General features: G+C 31.4%; 1 protein-coding gene across 1 annotated transcript; it reads left to right on the forward strand.

The window, feature by feature from the left end:
• The first annotated feature begins 8,053 nt into the window (after positions 1-8,053).
• On the forward strand, positions 8,054-8,723 carry LOC125828203 (basic leucine zipper 43-like). Its single transcript, XM_049507521.1, has one exon. It carries the CDS (start codon positions 8,078-8,080, stop codon positions 8,660-8,662), a length of 585 nt encoding a protein of 194 aa, XP_049363478.1. The 5' UTR covers positions 8,054-8,077; the 3' UTR covers positions 8,663-8,723.
• The last annotated feature ends 6,476 nt before the right edge of the window (positions 8,724-15,199 follow it).

Genomic DNA, 15,199 nt, shown 5'->3' on the forward strand with positions numbered 1-15,199 from the left:
AAGTTATTGTTGGTTGTGGGACAGGATTGGGCTGTGTATTTGAGTTGTGACCTATTGTATATTGAGGGATTTTATGATCCTTAGTGTTGGTTGGTTCATACCCCCACACACCAACTCGTTTTTAATTCCAAGAGAAGATTTATTGGTTGTTGAAGTTGTAGTGGTGTTGTGTTGAAGTTCTTGCTGATTTAGTACAGATTTCTGGCTGTGATTTTTGAGTTGAATCTATTGTATAATAAGGGTCTTTATGATTCTAAGTGTTGCTGCTGAAACCTTGAGGTTGAGAGGGTTTAGAATTGGAAAGAAACAAGGGGAAAAAGTCGGATTTTTGGGGAAAAAGGGGCTGGGCTGTTGCACCTCTCCTAGTGCCAAGGACACCAATCCTTCCCTTTCATTCACCATTTCTTTTTTTATACATGTTCCTAGGTATTATACCTATGTTTCCTAGTTGTTTCCAACACTCCAAGGTACTTCCAAAAGTCAAGTAAAACTACAAGTCAAGTGAAGTTAGTTTCAAAGTCAAGTGAAGTTAGTTTCAAAGTCAAGTGAAGTTAGTTTCCAAATCAAGTGAAGTTAGTTTCCAAGTCAAGTGAAGTTAGTTTCAAAGTCAAATGAAGTTAGTTTCCAAGTCAAGTGAAGTTAGTTTCAAAGTCAAGTGAAGTTAGTTTCCAAGTCAAGTGAAGTCAAGCTTAGAAGTAAGTAAGTCAAAACAAGTCTTTAAGGTTTTCCAAGAGTCTTCATTGATCGTTTTAACTTCATTTTAAGGCTCAAGTTAAGTAAAGAATGAAGAGTTCCAAGTTAAGAGTTTCAAGTTGAGTAAAGAGTTTCAAGTTGAGTCAAAGTATCGAGTTTCAAGTAAAGTAAAGAGTAAAGAGTTGAGTTCATTTCTCAAAGTTATTAGGGAACTATGTATTCCCAAAGAAGTTTTAAAGAAATGTTTTTACATTTAAACAAGGTTGGAAACTGAGATTTCCAAAAGAGCCTTCGGGCTAGTTTTTGAGTAATTATCTCATATCAGCAGGAATAAATATGTTTTAAAAACATAAGAGCCAGTACATTTTTGGGAGTAGTATCGAGCACCGAATTGGGGGAGCGTTCAAAGAACCCACAGCCCCCATAGAACCATGTTAGCCACCATGGGTAGAAAAGGATCATACTTTTTAGATGAATCCTTTTCAGATTAGACTAGTGGATCCATTAGGCAGTTCAGGTCTTATACCTTTGGCCGGGTATAAGATGCTCTGGCAGCGTGAGGTCGATCGATGTATCATCACTATAGCTCTTATGTGATGGTTGTCGGTTAGAGAAACTCCCACAGCAGTTATTGTATTTTCATACACAGAAATTATTGTATTTTATATACATCAGTTCAATTGTATTTCTATATACATCTCAGGCTTATTGTATCCTTGTATACACTCAGAGTTTATAGCATGTTTTAAACAGTCTTTCTTTATATCGCACTTGTTTTAAATTGCCTTATATTGAAAGAAGTCAGTCAGGTTGAGTTCAGTTATTCAAGAGTCGAGTATCCTTGAGTTAAGTATCTTTGAGTTAAGTATATATCTTGAGTTAAGTATATATCCTTGAGTTGAGTATCTATCTTGAGTTGAGTATCTATCTTTGAGTTGAGTACCTATCTTTGAGTTGAGTATCTGTCTCTGAGTCCAGTATCTATCTTCTGAGTTGAGTAAGTTTGAGTAGTTTTGGGTATTCCTTGAGTTGAGAAAGTTTGAAAAGAGGTAAGTTATTCAATTTATTCCAGTTTTTCTTCTAGCCTATGTTGTTTAGCTTTCTAGCTTACATACTCGTACATTCCACGTACTGAGCCATTTGGCCTGCATCTTTTTATGATGCAGACACAGGTATTCAGGATCATCAACAGGAGATTCGTTGATACATCCGGGAGTTCCAGTTAGCTATGACAAGCCTCTTTGCTTCCGGAGGATTTCATTTACCTTTCAGTTGTATCAGTTGTTAGGAGGTCGTGGGTCTTGTCCCGGCTTCCATCTTTATCAGTTAGAGGCTTCATAGATAGACAATAGAGTTTCAGAAGTCTCTTCATTTATTTTGTTAAATGTTTTGAAGACTAAAGTTGCCTTTTATGGCGAGTTGTATATATATTCTATTATACAGAGTTTTCTTTTGAGTTAAAGATTTATAAAGTTGAGTTTATAAACTCTTATTCAGTTTTAAGCTCTTGTATGCTTAAGTTAGTATTCCGCTTGGAGTCAGCCAGGATGAGGGTTCGCTTGGGGACCAGAAATGGTCTTCGAGTGCCGGCCACGTCCAGGATGTAGGATCGGGGCGTGACAAATATGATAGAAAGAAGAAAAGGAATGTAACAAAACTTCCTAGCAGTCGCTCGTCCTCATAGCTAATCGGTAGTCTCACTCAAATATGGTTAATTTTGATGGGATTCAGTGTATAATTAGTGATGGTATGAATGCATCTTAGTAGAGATTAATGGATATATAATGACTTACATTTATTCGATATTTACACCAAACTAATAGACTGTAAAGCAAAATGTAGGTAATGAAGAGAGAATACAAGAGGATGATGATGTGCTTATCCTTTTTTAACCAATCAGGAGATGTCTTTAGAAAAATAAATCGACAAAAAGAGAAACATATATATGTTGGAGTAGGGGAGGGGTGTTGAGTGGAGAATTTGACAAGCTTAAGTCAAAACACACTTTCCCCTAAGTTCTTAACTTTAATTATTTGAGGTCAAAAAATAATATAGGGTTTTTTTTTATAATATAAAATACTCAAGGTTGTTTTGTAATTTTTGCTTCTTTTTCCCTTGTTTGACTCTTTTAATAACTTTGGATTGATGTTTAGATATGTGAGGACAAGTGACCCGATTTTCAAAGTGACTAAATAAATTTTATGGAAGTTTTTAGTTTTGAAAGTTTGATCCAAGATTGGAAAGGTTAAATCGGAGTTTTGATAATTTCACTAGTTTTAAGGGTTGATATATAACCTAGCTAGTTGGAGATTCAGTACGATTCCCAAAGCTTTGGGGGGCGTTTTGGTGATTTGGTTTGAAATTTAAAGATTTTCTTAAATTTTTAGTGGATTACGGTCATCATTTGGTCAAGACAATCCTGAAATGGTGATTTCACAATTCCAACATGTCTGAAACGTGTTTTAAATTGATTGTACTATTAATTTGTGCTCGGAGTAGGGGAGGGGGGGGGGGGTTAGTGAATAATAAAGTTATGTCGCACTCATAAGACCAAAAAATTTGGTTGGTGTTTAATAGCAAAAATGTTAAACCGAGTCCCCTTACGTACGTAACAACTTCATCATATATATTCTTTTCCTGTTTACTAGTCAGACCATTCTATTATTTCCCTCTTTCTTGGTCTATGGGAACTACCTTTACCTAAATATAGTGGAAAAATTCATTATTACTAACAAGGAAGAAATGTACCATGAAAGGTCATTTTCTGTCCTTTCAATTAAATTTTGTCTTCCTTTTATTTCCTATGTATCATGTATGTCACCCACTAAAATTGTTGTTTGTTTTATTCTATATATGAAGATTTGGGATGGCCTTAAATTGAACTAAGGTTGAGTTTGTATGTTATTTGTTCCTTTAATTTAATTGTTTTATTTTTAGAAAGAAATAATTAAAAAGACTTCATGATCATGCCTAGCTAATAAATTGCATGAACTCGTAACTTAGGAAAGAGGCTTAATAACCATTAATGAGGATCAAGTTTTCATAATATTATTGTGAAGGCGTAATATTACTAATTAGTCATTGCTAAGCTATTGATCATGATAAGAGAAGAGATTTCTGGATTAATTAAAATTTAGACTTGACTTCGATACATATATATTTATGACTGTGATACTTAAGATTGCATGAGTTATCATTTCATGAAATCATTAAATCTTTTATGTTACAAGTATGTTTATATAATTGTGGTATACTGAGTTATATGATAATGTCAATAATTTTAATTTTTTTTTATTAATTTATTGTTTCTCTGATTAGTTCTTATCCAATCTATGGAGTTGTCCAGAGAGAGTTGCATAGTGGTCAGTATATAGTGCTAAAAATAATTGAAGAAAATGCATTTTGCGGTTGCAAGTTGCCACCTTTGAGATTTGACAAGATTTTTTTGTTTTAAATTAACATATAATGTTTTTCTTAATTTGTTTATTACTAAAAAGTTAAGAACTTTTTTTAATCAAAAGGTAGTGGCCACCAAGAACAGATTAGATTGATAAAAAATGATTAACAAATAAAAATAAACCATAACCTTAATAAGACAAGTAGATCACCCTTTTTCAAAGTTTTAAATTAAATATTGTTAGGTTATTTTATGATTTAAGTCTTAAAAGAAGAGGTGGAATGTGAACTGAGAAATGAAGAAAAATAATATGGAGGGAAAATAAAGTTTATTTCTAGGAGTTTTTTTTTTGTATTTTTAAATAGAAATACTCTTCTAACGTATTATTGCTGACTTTTGAGTTTATTGACGTTACTGGAATGTGAGGTACTGCTATTTCAATAATTGGTATATCTATTTTATTCTGGGAGAAAATTAAATTTTTTAAAGACATACACACTAAATTCTATGGTCTAAATATTTTCTTTGCATCTTAAAGAATTTTTATTTTTTTATTTTTCAGTTTACTTCGATTTTCTGATTAAATATTTTGAACACAGATTTAACAACAAATATATGTGTATTCCAAAATCCAAATTGTCTTTTTGATTGAAAAACAAGAAATTATAGTTGCTTATGAACCCCACCAACCAACTCACTCACTGTACTATATATTATACTATATATTATGTATGTGGATAAAAATATATACACGTATGTTCTTTAAGTTTGTATCCAATCTGATCATGTCTAAACCTACATAGTTTAACTAAGTTTATTTTTATTTGGTACAAATAAATCAGAAATGTTCCCTTTTTACAAAATCTTATAGATAAATACTTTCACTTTTCAAAGTTGAGGGATTATATATAAGTGATCCTAATTTTCATAAATTTTGTTATCTTTGATGATAATTAAGATAACCTTGTTGCTTTCCTGGAACTATACTCTAATAATATTTCATAAACTAGCTAGTCATTTAATTAATGAGCTTTTTGAGTTGTGATGAATAATCTTTCATGACAATTTTTTTTAATGATTTTAGTCACCACAAAATGTTTTATTTTTTATAATGTGAGATACTTCTTTTGGGGTGTTGTGGTGGTGGGTAAGGGAAGTGTTTTATTATTATAACTAAAAAAAAATTTCTTCTAGATTTGTCATTCGATTTTTGATATCCAATGAAATTTAATTATTTCGGATTCGGACAATATAGGATGTCATTCGGGGAAACCGTTCTCTATCGAGAAATTTTCATATTCATAATTCGAAACTGAGATCTCTGGTTAAGTAATCAGTGGAACAAGAACAACTTCATCTACTGCACCACATCTTCAGGGCAGGCTCTATGCTTTGAAAAATACCCCAAATTTTTGTCAAGAATAAATTATGTGTCAAAATTTTTATAGAAAAAATTGATTATTTATTATAGTATATTTTTAAAAATATATTATTTTACTCACTTTAACATTTTTTGTACTTTGTTGAAAATAACAATTAATAGTGAAAAATGTTGAACGAAGTGAAATACAAATTCTTTTTTATTTCTTTTTAAATTTTAGTTTCAAGCATTACTACAAGCATATTAAAATGTGGTATACCAAGTCATCAATTTTTTGAGTCAAATTCTATGGTTCTAACTCTTATCTTTATTTAATATTTGTCAACTTATTACTTATAGAGCTATGTTAATGATTCATATAATAATTGTCTCACTTAAAGGATATTTTTCAATGTTTAGTTGATAAAATCTTACCTAAAACTAATAATTGAAAAAACAATATTAAATACTAATAATTTTCATCTAAATGGTGTAAGAAAAATATTTTTTGAATAAATACATATATGAAGTTTGTTTATATTTTAGACCTCAAATTGAAATTTTACTTTAAGCCCCAATAACGTTAAGCCGCCATTGCACATCTTCTAATAGTAACCGTAACCAAGTTTGACATAATATATAGTATATAAATAAAAAGATATAGGTAGTAGGGTCTTCACGAAAATGCTATGATCATTACTCAATTAGTGGCCTTTGCAAGTGCATACATTCTTCTTAACATGCTAACATGGTGATGTCTAATCAAACTACAAGTTATCAAAATGACGATATTAACCTTGTACGGACATTGGAGTAATGCACTTTTTTTGGTAACTAATAAATGTAAAATATTACCATATCAACACAAATATTTACGACCTAAAGAGCATCTAGTGTTTTTGATCACCTTCTAGGAAGGAAGGGTACCTCAAATCAAACATCTAGTTACACAAATTTAAAATCAAACTCTAACATTAAGATAGCTTGCTACATAGGCTCTCGAGCGTCACCTATATATATGCTTTGTATTTGAAGGTATAGAAAACAATATTTTTGATATTTGTGGTCTAAAATAAGTCATAAAATTAAAGTTATTAAATTGTTCATACTAAACACGTAATTTAACTGAGCAAAAGTATCACATAGTTGAGACAGAAAAAGTATATGATAACATAATATAAAAGGGATTACAAAGAAATTAATTAGGGGGGAATATACACCTACAACAGCGGAAATACTAAGATGATTAGAGTCAATTAATTAAGGCTCTTCAGTTCCTGAAAGGATCTATTTGAACAACCGCAAACTTGAGCCACAATGAAATTAATTAAAAAGATGAAAACAAGTACCCTCCACCAGAGGCCTATATATATATATCGTAAGCTTGTGTTTGTCCATAAATTCCTAAACATTTTTGAGAAATTATTTTTGGTGAAGTTTTAACGTATGTTTGATCATAGTTCTTGAAAATTGACGAAGATATATTTGCCTTAATTATTCATAAGGAGCAAATTTATTCTATTTCATATAATTCTGAGACAAATTACTTGATTTTTTGTCTTTTATTTAATTATGTTTTCAACAGTAGATCGAATAATTCATCTGATTTTGATCCGTTGAATAAAAGCTTGGAATATATTGAGAATATTGTGATATTAAATAGTAGTATACTTATAATATAAACTATTACATTTATTTTGGGTCCCTTCTATCTCAATCTCAAGTGCCTTTCGACTCATCGTTTGTTAAAAGTAATCATCAAAATTTCATGCTTTAAATAGTTTATAACTTTTCATCATTGACCTAGATTTCGTCATCAATTCACAATTTCTATTGGCTGTGAGACTTTAATATATATGATTTTCAATTTGCAAATAACTTCTTCTAAGATTGACTTTTAAACTGTTTTCTTCTTTTACTTCTTCCACACCAGATGCAACGCATGCGTTGAGGTTGCTTTTTCCGTAACTAAATATTTCGAATTTAAGCTTTGAATATGAAAATATACTTGATAGAAAGCGTTTTTGAACACCGTATGTGACGCGAATTCAAAATAGTCGGACTCCAATACGAAAACAAAAGAACATTATGATATGAATGTATTAAAATGGCCATACATGCATTAACATGATACCTTTTCATTAAAATATGCATAAACCATGTACTAGTTGGGGTAGGCTATAAGAATTGTTTAAATAGTTTAATAATATTATTTCAAGGCTCGTCATCAACTTACCATAACTCACCCCCTTTGTCTAGACTTGAAATCAACTACTGACATAATATATAAATATACTCTTTAACTTGACATTCTTCCAACTTTGGGTGACAAGTTGACACTTAAACATGAATAAATTAAAGTTGAACAATTAGTAGACATATGCATCTTATGTGACATAATATATTTAGGATGCCAAGTAGAACGTGTGTGTCTATTTGTTCACACTCAAAGTTACGTTGGAAGGCATATATATAATATCAGATGACGTCAAGTTAAATGACACGTTTATGTATTAAGCATTCTTTTATTATCTTCTATCCCCACTTCTCAAGCCTTGTGCTTCTATAAAACCTGAGCATTACAACTTTTATTGGATAACTAAACCTTCTTCCAAATACAATCAATCATGATTTCATCAGAGGCTGCAACAATCCACTACTTAGCTCAAGAAAACCCCTCATCACTTCCTATTGATTACACCTTCATGCACAAAAACTTACCAACATTTCAATTCAACACATTCCTAACCAATACTAACAACAACAACTATCAGTCGTTCTCTTTTCCTATTCAAGACTTGATAAGTACACAACCATCATGCATCAGTAGTAACTCAACCTCAGATGAATTGGAGGAACAACAACATAGAATGAATGATGAACGAAAGCAGAGAAGAATGATATCAAACAGAGAATCAGCTAGAAGATCAAGGATGAGGAAACAAAGGCACCTTGATGAGTTAGGGTCACAAGTAGTTCGTCTTAGAACAGAAAATTATAATCTTATCAATAAGTTAAACCAAGTCTCTGAATCTCATGAAAAAGTTGTTCAAGAGAATATGCAGCTCAAGGATGAGGCTTATGATCTTCGTCGATTGCTTACAAACATTCAAGTTGCTAGCCCTTTCAGCAACATGGACGACGATCACGTTCCATGTAGTCTAAAGACTGAATCATCAAACCAATCCACCACAGAGAGAAAATTAGAGTGAGCTGGACATATTTTCAATGTTTTTGTTCTTCTCTTTTTACCTCAATGCCAATGAATTTTTAGTTGAAACAGACTCTGTTAATTAAGCCATGACTAAAGTTTGCATGCATAACACTAGTAGTACGTACTCTCTTCTCCATGGTTACTATTACTACTTGTCTTCGCTAAGTCAATACTGGACAAATAAAAACAAATAGACACTACTAGAAACAAAGGTTTTTCCCACCACAAATAGGTGGGAAATTTGTTATATAAAACATGATTTTCTCACTCGTTTTCCATTCACCCAACCAACTCAATAGAAAAACTCATGATGGAAAATAGATTATCACACAAATAGTGAGAAACTTTCTAATTTTATCATATGAACCATTTACTATTTTTTTTCTTTTTACTTTGATTCAATCAAAATATCAGTAAAAATAGCCACTAAACAGTATTCAAACGGAAGTGGGAAAATAGTCTAGTTATGGGAGGGAGTGTTTCAGTCACTTAATAACCACATGAATGTGGCAAGAAAAGGAATATTTAAGTTGTTCAAAATTTTAACAAATAAGTAGAAGGACATAAACAAGGTTAAAGCATAGTGTACAAAATGAGTGATCCTAGGTCATTAATTGAAGTCAGACAACCAACATGAGTTAGCGGTGATCATCCTTAATCAGAGGTTTTGAGTGTGGAGAAAATCTGAGCTCCAATGCACTGAGTAGGAAACCAAATAAAGAACTCAGCCAATTAAGGATAGGGCCCCATTATCAGTCCTGTTTTGCACACAAAAATAGCACAAGCAACAAGACAAATGTAGGTGGAGCTGCCAGTGATGGTGGCTCATAATTTAAGTGACTATTATAAGAAGCAAAACACTTGAAAAGGCAATCCACTATGATCCTATTTTTAACTTTTGTGAGGACAAAGGACATCAAATCATTCAAGAAATGTGTGGTTTGTGGACTATACAGCAAGAAACCATTTTTCAGGTGTTATTGGTTACTTTTTCTTCTATCTTGAGTTAGCAAAATCACACATCTTCTATCTGTTACTATTATCTCCAGTTGACATTATAAAAACACTGTTCATAAGACTAAACAATAGGTGGTAATGCAAAGAGATAGCGAAACGTGTTTTGATGAATAGTTGGTGATATATAGTTCAGATAGAAAATGCATATATTTGATAGTATTTCTTTAATTATCCGCGTGGAGTGCTATTTGACACCATGTTTAACCAAAAAGAGAAAGTGTACGTACACCACTACCGGTCAAGATGTGCTTTGATAAATAATTGATGATAGTTCAGATAAAAAATGAATTTGTTTGTCCACAAGAACAGGACTAGTGTAGCAGTGGTCAGTGTGACAAAACAAAAGCCACTGATTGTGGAATCACATCCCTTGTAAATTGACTGTTTTGGAGCCAATAGCCCTTATTCTATAAAACTTAAGATGCTAATAAATGTTATTCCTAACCTATAAGATATCATCTCGTTTTAATCTGTTTAGTACTCTTGTGAAAAATTAGATGTCAGGCATTGCATAAAACTGCTTAATTACTAGGGAAAAGGTTTATATATGCTATCGAATTTTGAGAAAAGGCACATTTATAATATCCGTTAAAAGTTTGGTTTATCTATGTCATTTTCGTTTGAAAAAGGGATCATTCATGTCATTATTTGTTTCAGCTAACAAATAATGGCATGGATAGGCCTTTTCTCAAACGAAAATGACATATATGAGTCAAACTTCTACCGAATGACATAAATGAATATTTTCTCAAAGTTCGATGACATGTATAAATAATATTTATAGAAACTCATAAAAAAATATTATGACATAACAATCATATCATATATATATAAGAGAACCCTCAACCCGATGACGTGGAGCCACCGAAGCAATAATTCTCTTTTTATTTATTTATTTCCAAAACTGCCCTTCCCCTCTACAATAGGAACGTAGTTTCAGGCTTCAACAACTGCTTCTCCCGTTCATTTTGTTACCACTCTTGCCGCTCTTCATAAATGTTGCGCTTGTTTACAACAGCTGACCTGCCTATGTGGCGCCGTCACAAATCAAGATTCTTATTTATGGTATCCTTTTTAAAAATCACAACCTTACGGAAAAGTCACTGCTTAGTCGCTGCTAATACATATAATAGTCGCGACTAATAGTTTATTTTAGTGGCAAGAATAATCGCCGCTAGTACTCATAATAGTCGGCACTAAAATAATATTTTAGTGGCAAAAGTTGTCGTTGCTAATACATATAATAGTCGCTACTAATAGTTTGTTTTAGTGGCAAGAATAATCGCCGCTAATGCTCATAATAGTCGCCACTAAAAGAGTGTTTTGGTGGCAAGAATAAACTCATAATAGTCGCTGCTAAAAGAATGTTTTAGTAGCAACATTTGTCGTTGTTAATACCTATAATAGTTGCCACTAAGAGAATGTTTTAGTGGAAAAATTTGTCGCTGCTAATACATATAATAATCGCCACTAATAGTTAGTTTTAGTGGCAAAAATAAACGCCGCTAATACTCATAATAGTCACCACTTATAGTTAGTTTTAGTAGTGAGAACAGTTGCCACTAATACTCATAATAGTCGCCACTAAAAGAACGTTTTAGTGGCAAATATAGTCGCTACTAATACATATATTAGTCGCGACTAATAGTGTGTTTTAGTGGCAAAGATAGTCGCCACCAAAAGAATGTTTTAGTGGCAACGCTAGTCGCTGCTAATACCTATAAAAGTCGCCACTAAAAGTATGTTTTAGTGGCAACATTAGTCGCTGCTAATACCTATAATAGTCGCCACTAAAACATATAATAGGTGCCACTAATAGTTTGTTCTAGTGGCAAAGGTAATCGCCGCTAATACTATAATAGTCGCCACTAAAAGAATGTTTTAGTGGCAACATTAGTCGCTGCTAATACCTATAAAAGTCGCCACCGAAAGAATGATTTAGTGGCAACATTAGTCGCTGGTAATACCATAATAGTCGACACTAAAAGAATGTTTTTAGCGGCAACTGTCTCCGCTGCTAATACCTGTAATAGTTGCCACTAAAAGAACAGTGGCAAAGTTTGTCACTGCTAAACATATAGCAGCCGCCACTAATAGTTTGTTTTAGTGTCAAATATAGTTGCTCTTATACTAAAATAGTGGCCACTAATATCTTATTCAAAATATATATTTATAAGACACATAAAAAAAGGAAAAATTACATAATTACACGACTTAAGATAAAATCCCTACCATTTGAATTAATTACAAAAATCCTCCTTTTCCTTATCTTTCTTAACATCCGGATACATCACTCCACCTTTATTAGATACATTAATACTACTTTGTTTGTATACAATGTATCTTGTACATATGCTATTGTTGGTACATAACTTCAACTATTTTAAAACTAAATCTATATAAATCTGGTTTATAGGTTTGTATCTGATACATAACTTATGTATCGTTTGCTATGTATCGGGCGATTCTGAAAAATCTGGGATTATTTTAATTTGGGAACTTTCGAAATAGGAGGTAATTAGCGCCTAAATTGTTGAAATTTCTGTACTTTATACTTAAAAAAAAATTACAATGAAAGAAAAACTAATTAAACTCTCAAAATTTAAATAATACCACATAAATCGAATGAAGGAATATATAATATAGATTATTTTGATAGCGTACAAAATAGAGTTTTGTTCAACCTTGTTGCATTGATGATTCCAAGAGAGGTTTCTATCACAACTGCAATTGTCGATGATTACAAGATGAACTATGCAAATTCACCAAATTTTAATATGACATTTTGTCATACATGGGGTCTCTAGTTGTAAGTATTTGTATACTATTTCATCTCGTATTCATCGTCAATATTATTGGTATATTATATTTAGCAGTAATAATATAATAAGATATTTATAACCAACACTTTATATAAATATCTCTAAAGGTTTTAACAATTTCAGATGTAATAACATTAGCTCAATTATTGCTAAATATTTTGGTCGAATACTAGGACATATGTCTCATTGAAAATGACCTATATAAGTACCCCCATAACAACCTTCCATTTCTCAAATTCAAAAACAAAAATTGGGAAAAAACATACTATATACTTTTGGTCAACCTAGTAGATTCCAATATGGAGAAAAGAATGAACATAGCCATTTTTATTTTGTTCCTTTTTGTGATATCAACCCATGGAGTTAGACAAGTACCAAATTTCTTCATTCCTTGTTGCAATGGAAATAACATCGATTGTTGCCCTATTACTGATGGTAATCGCTTTAGTAATATTATTGTCAAGCCACGTTCCGTCAACACGTTGTTTACTCGATCAATTCCTCATCACCCGTGATGTTTTTATATCTATATCTGAAAACATGATCGTCAAAGAACACAATTGTTTTAATTGTGTGCTATGATGGTTGTGTTACCGGCAAGTCTATACTCTGTCTATGGTGATCTTTTCCTAAGTATATGTATACAACTTCAAATAAACTTTGGTATAAAATAAGACATAATTTGTGTGGATATTATTGATCATGTTATTTATCACACTAGTAATACAAATATTGTGTTGACATATTAGTGATAAATATGTTGGATTAATATAATTAGTGATAGTTTATTGGACATACTCAACGAAAAGCTAAGCATGTCTCAATAGATATCACATTGTTGGATAATTTTTTTTTATGCTAATGCATATACATTTTCTTCAAAAAAAAAAAAAAAAAAAAAAGGAACCAAGAACAATTAAATCAAATAACTAGTGAATACATAATTTTAATTAATGTGAATCTATGATAATCGTCATTTTTGAGATGAATATGACATAAAGACTAGCAATTTATTTAAAAAGAAATACTGCAAAGTTATATTTCAAGTAACCAATAAATTACTCTTTATAGCTGTCTCTCTTTATTTGGCTTTGAATACAAAAAATAAAGGCTCTTTATTTATAGGAGTAAATGATAACTACAATATTTAATTAAAAATTTAAAATGGAAAATTTGATACGGCAACTTGTTATGAAAATTTATTGTGGAAATTTATTATGGCAATTTGTTATAAAAACTTACTACAGAAATTATTGTGGAAATTTGTACGGCAAGTTATTAAAGAAAGAGGGAAACTTTCGCATGTAACCACTCAAAAATAGTCTAATTACTTTCCATAGCTATAGTTTGATAATTACAATTCATACTATATGTTATAGGGAGGAGAGAGCGAAGAGAGGCGAGTGAGAGAAGGCAGAGAGTGGGAGAGAGGTGAATTGTATATGTATATCGGTTAGATAATTGTATATTATACATATGTATTTGTATATATGGAAAACGAGATTGGGGGAGGGAGGAGAGAGACGAGCGAGATTGAAAGAGGGAGGAGAGAGTCGAGTGAGATTGGGAGAGAGAGGAGATAGGTAAGCGAGTGAGGGCAATAATTTGTATAATTCACATCTCATTTGTATAATTCGCGGCTACATTTGTATAATTCGCGTGTTTTTGTATAATTAAGTAATATAATGTCTGGAATTATACAAATATGATAAAACTTAAAATAACAAATTGATACTAACATAAACATATAAACTTTAAACAATTATACAAAATATATTATACAAATTACATTATATAAATCTATTAAAAAAATTATTTTCCTTTTCGTTTTTAAGGAGTTCATCTTTCTAAAGAATTGATTGACCTAACATAGTCACATATTTTCTTACGCACAGAACACAATTTTTTTTAAAAAAAAAAACTCTATTGAAAATGAGGAAAAATTACATGGAAAGACCATCCTTAAGACTTAACTACATAAATAGTAGTATTTTTTCAGTATTACAAATATGAACGTTTTTTTTACATATATAGCAGTTTAAAGATAATAATAATAATTATTATTATTATTATTAATATATATAGATATATTAATTATTAAATAAAAAAGTGAACGGTTGATTCCCACTATTGGGTAGTTATCAAATTTTGTACGGTTGGTTCCCACTATTGGGTATCAAATTTTGCATTTCTTCTGATATAAGCTTACGTTATTGTTTTTTCACATAGTTCAGGTAGGAATTTTATACAATGTTGTTGAGTTTCATTCGATTATTTTTGTACATTGTTCCGGTAAGCTTCATATTTGGTAGTAATTGATGTACATTGTTTCTTTTATACACAGTAGTTAGAAAATGGTGAAGGAAGATTCATCAACTGAAATGGAACTACACGATGAATTTGTCGAGATGGTAACACTCGTTGGTGAGCCTAACTTTCGTTTGTTGTCTCCAATACCTGTGTCTAATTCAAACTGTTGTAACATTCAAAGTGATAGTGTTTTGCCATTACCGACAGTTGATCATAGTGTTGTTGATCGACGGAAGGAAGAGAGGTCAAAGGAGTACCTAAGAAGGAGAAAGTTGGAGGAGATCAAAAAAGGAAAATCTATTGCATTTCCTGAAGATCAAGGTCGGAGTGTCAACGTCAAAAGGAGAAAATTTATTGCTTCTGCCAAATTTATTTACGCTTGTGAA

Source organism: Solanum verrucosum, unplaced genomic scaffold (genome assembly GCF_900185275.1).
Source record: "Solanum verrucosum unplaced genomic scaffold, falcon-dt-bn FXZP01000053.1, whole genome shotgun sequence".
Taxonomy (NCBI): Eukaryota; Viridiplantae; Streptophyta; class Magnoliopsida; order Solanales; family Solanaceae; genus Solanum; species Solanum verrucosum.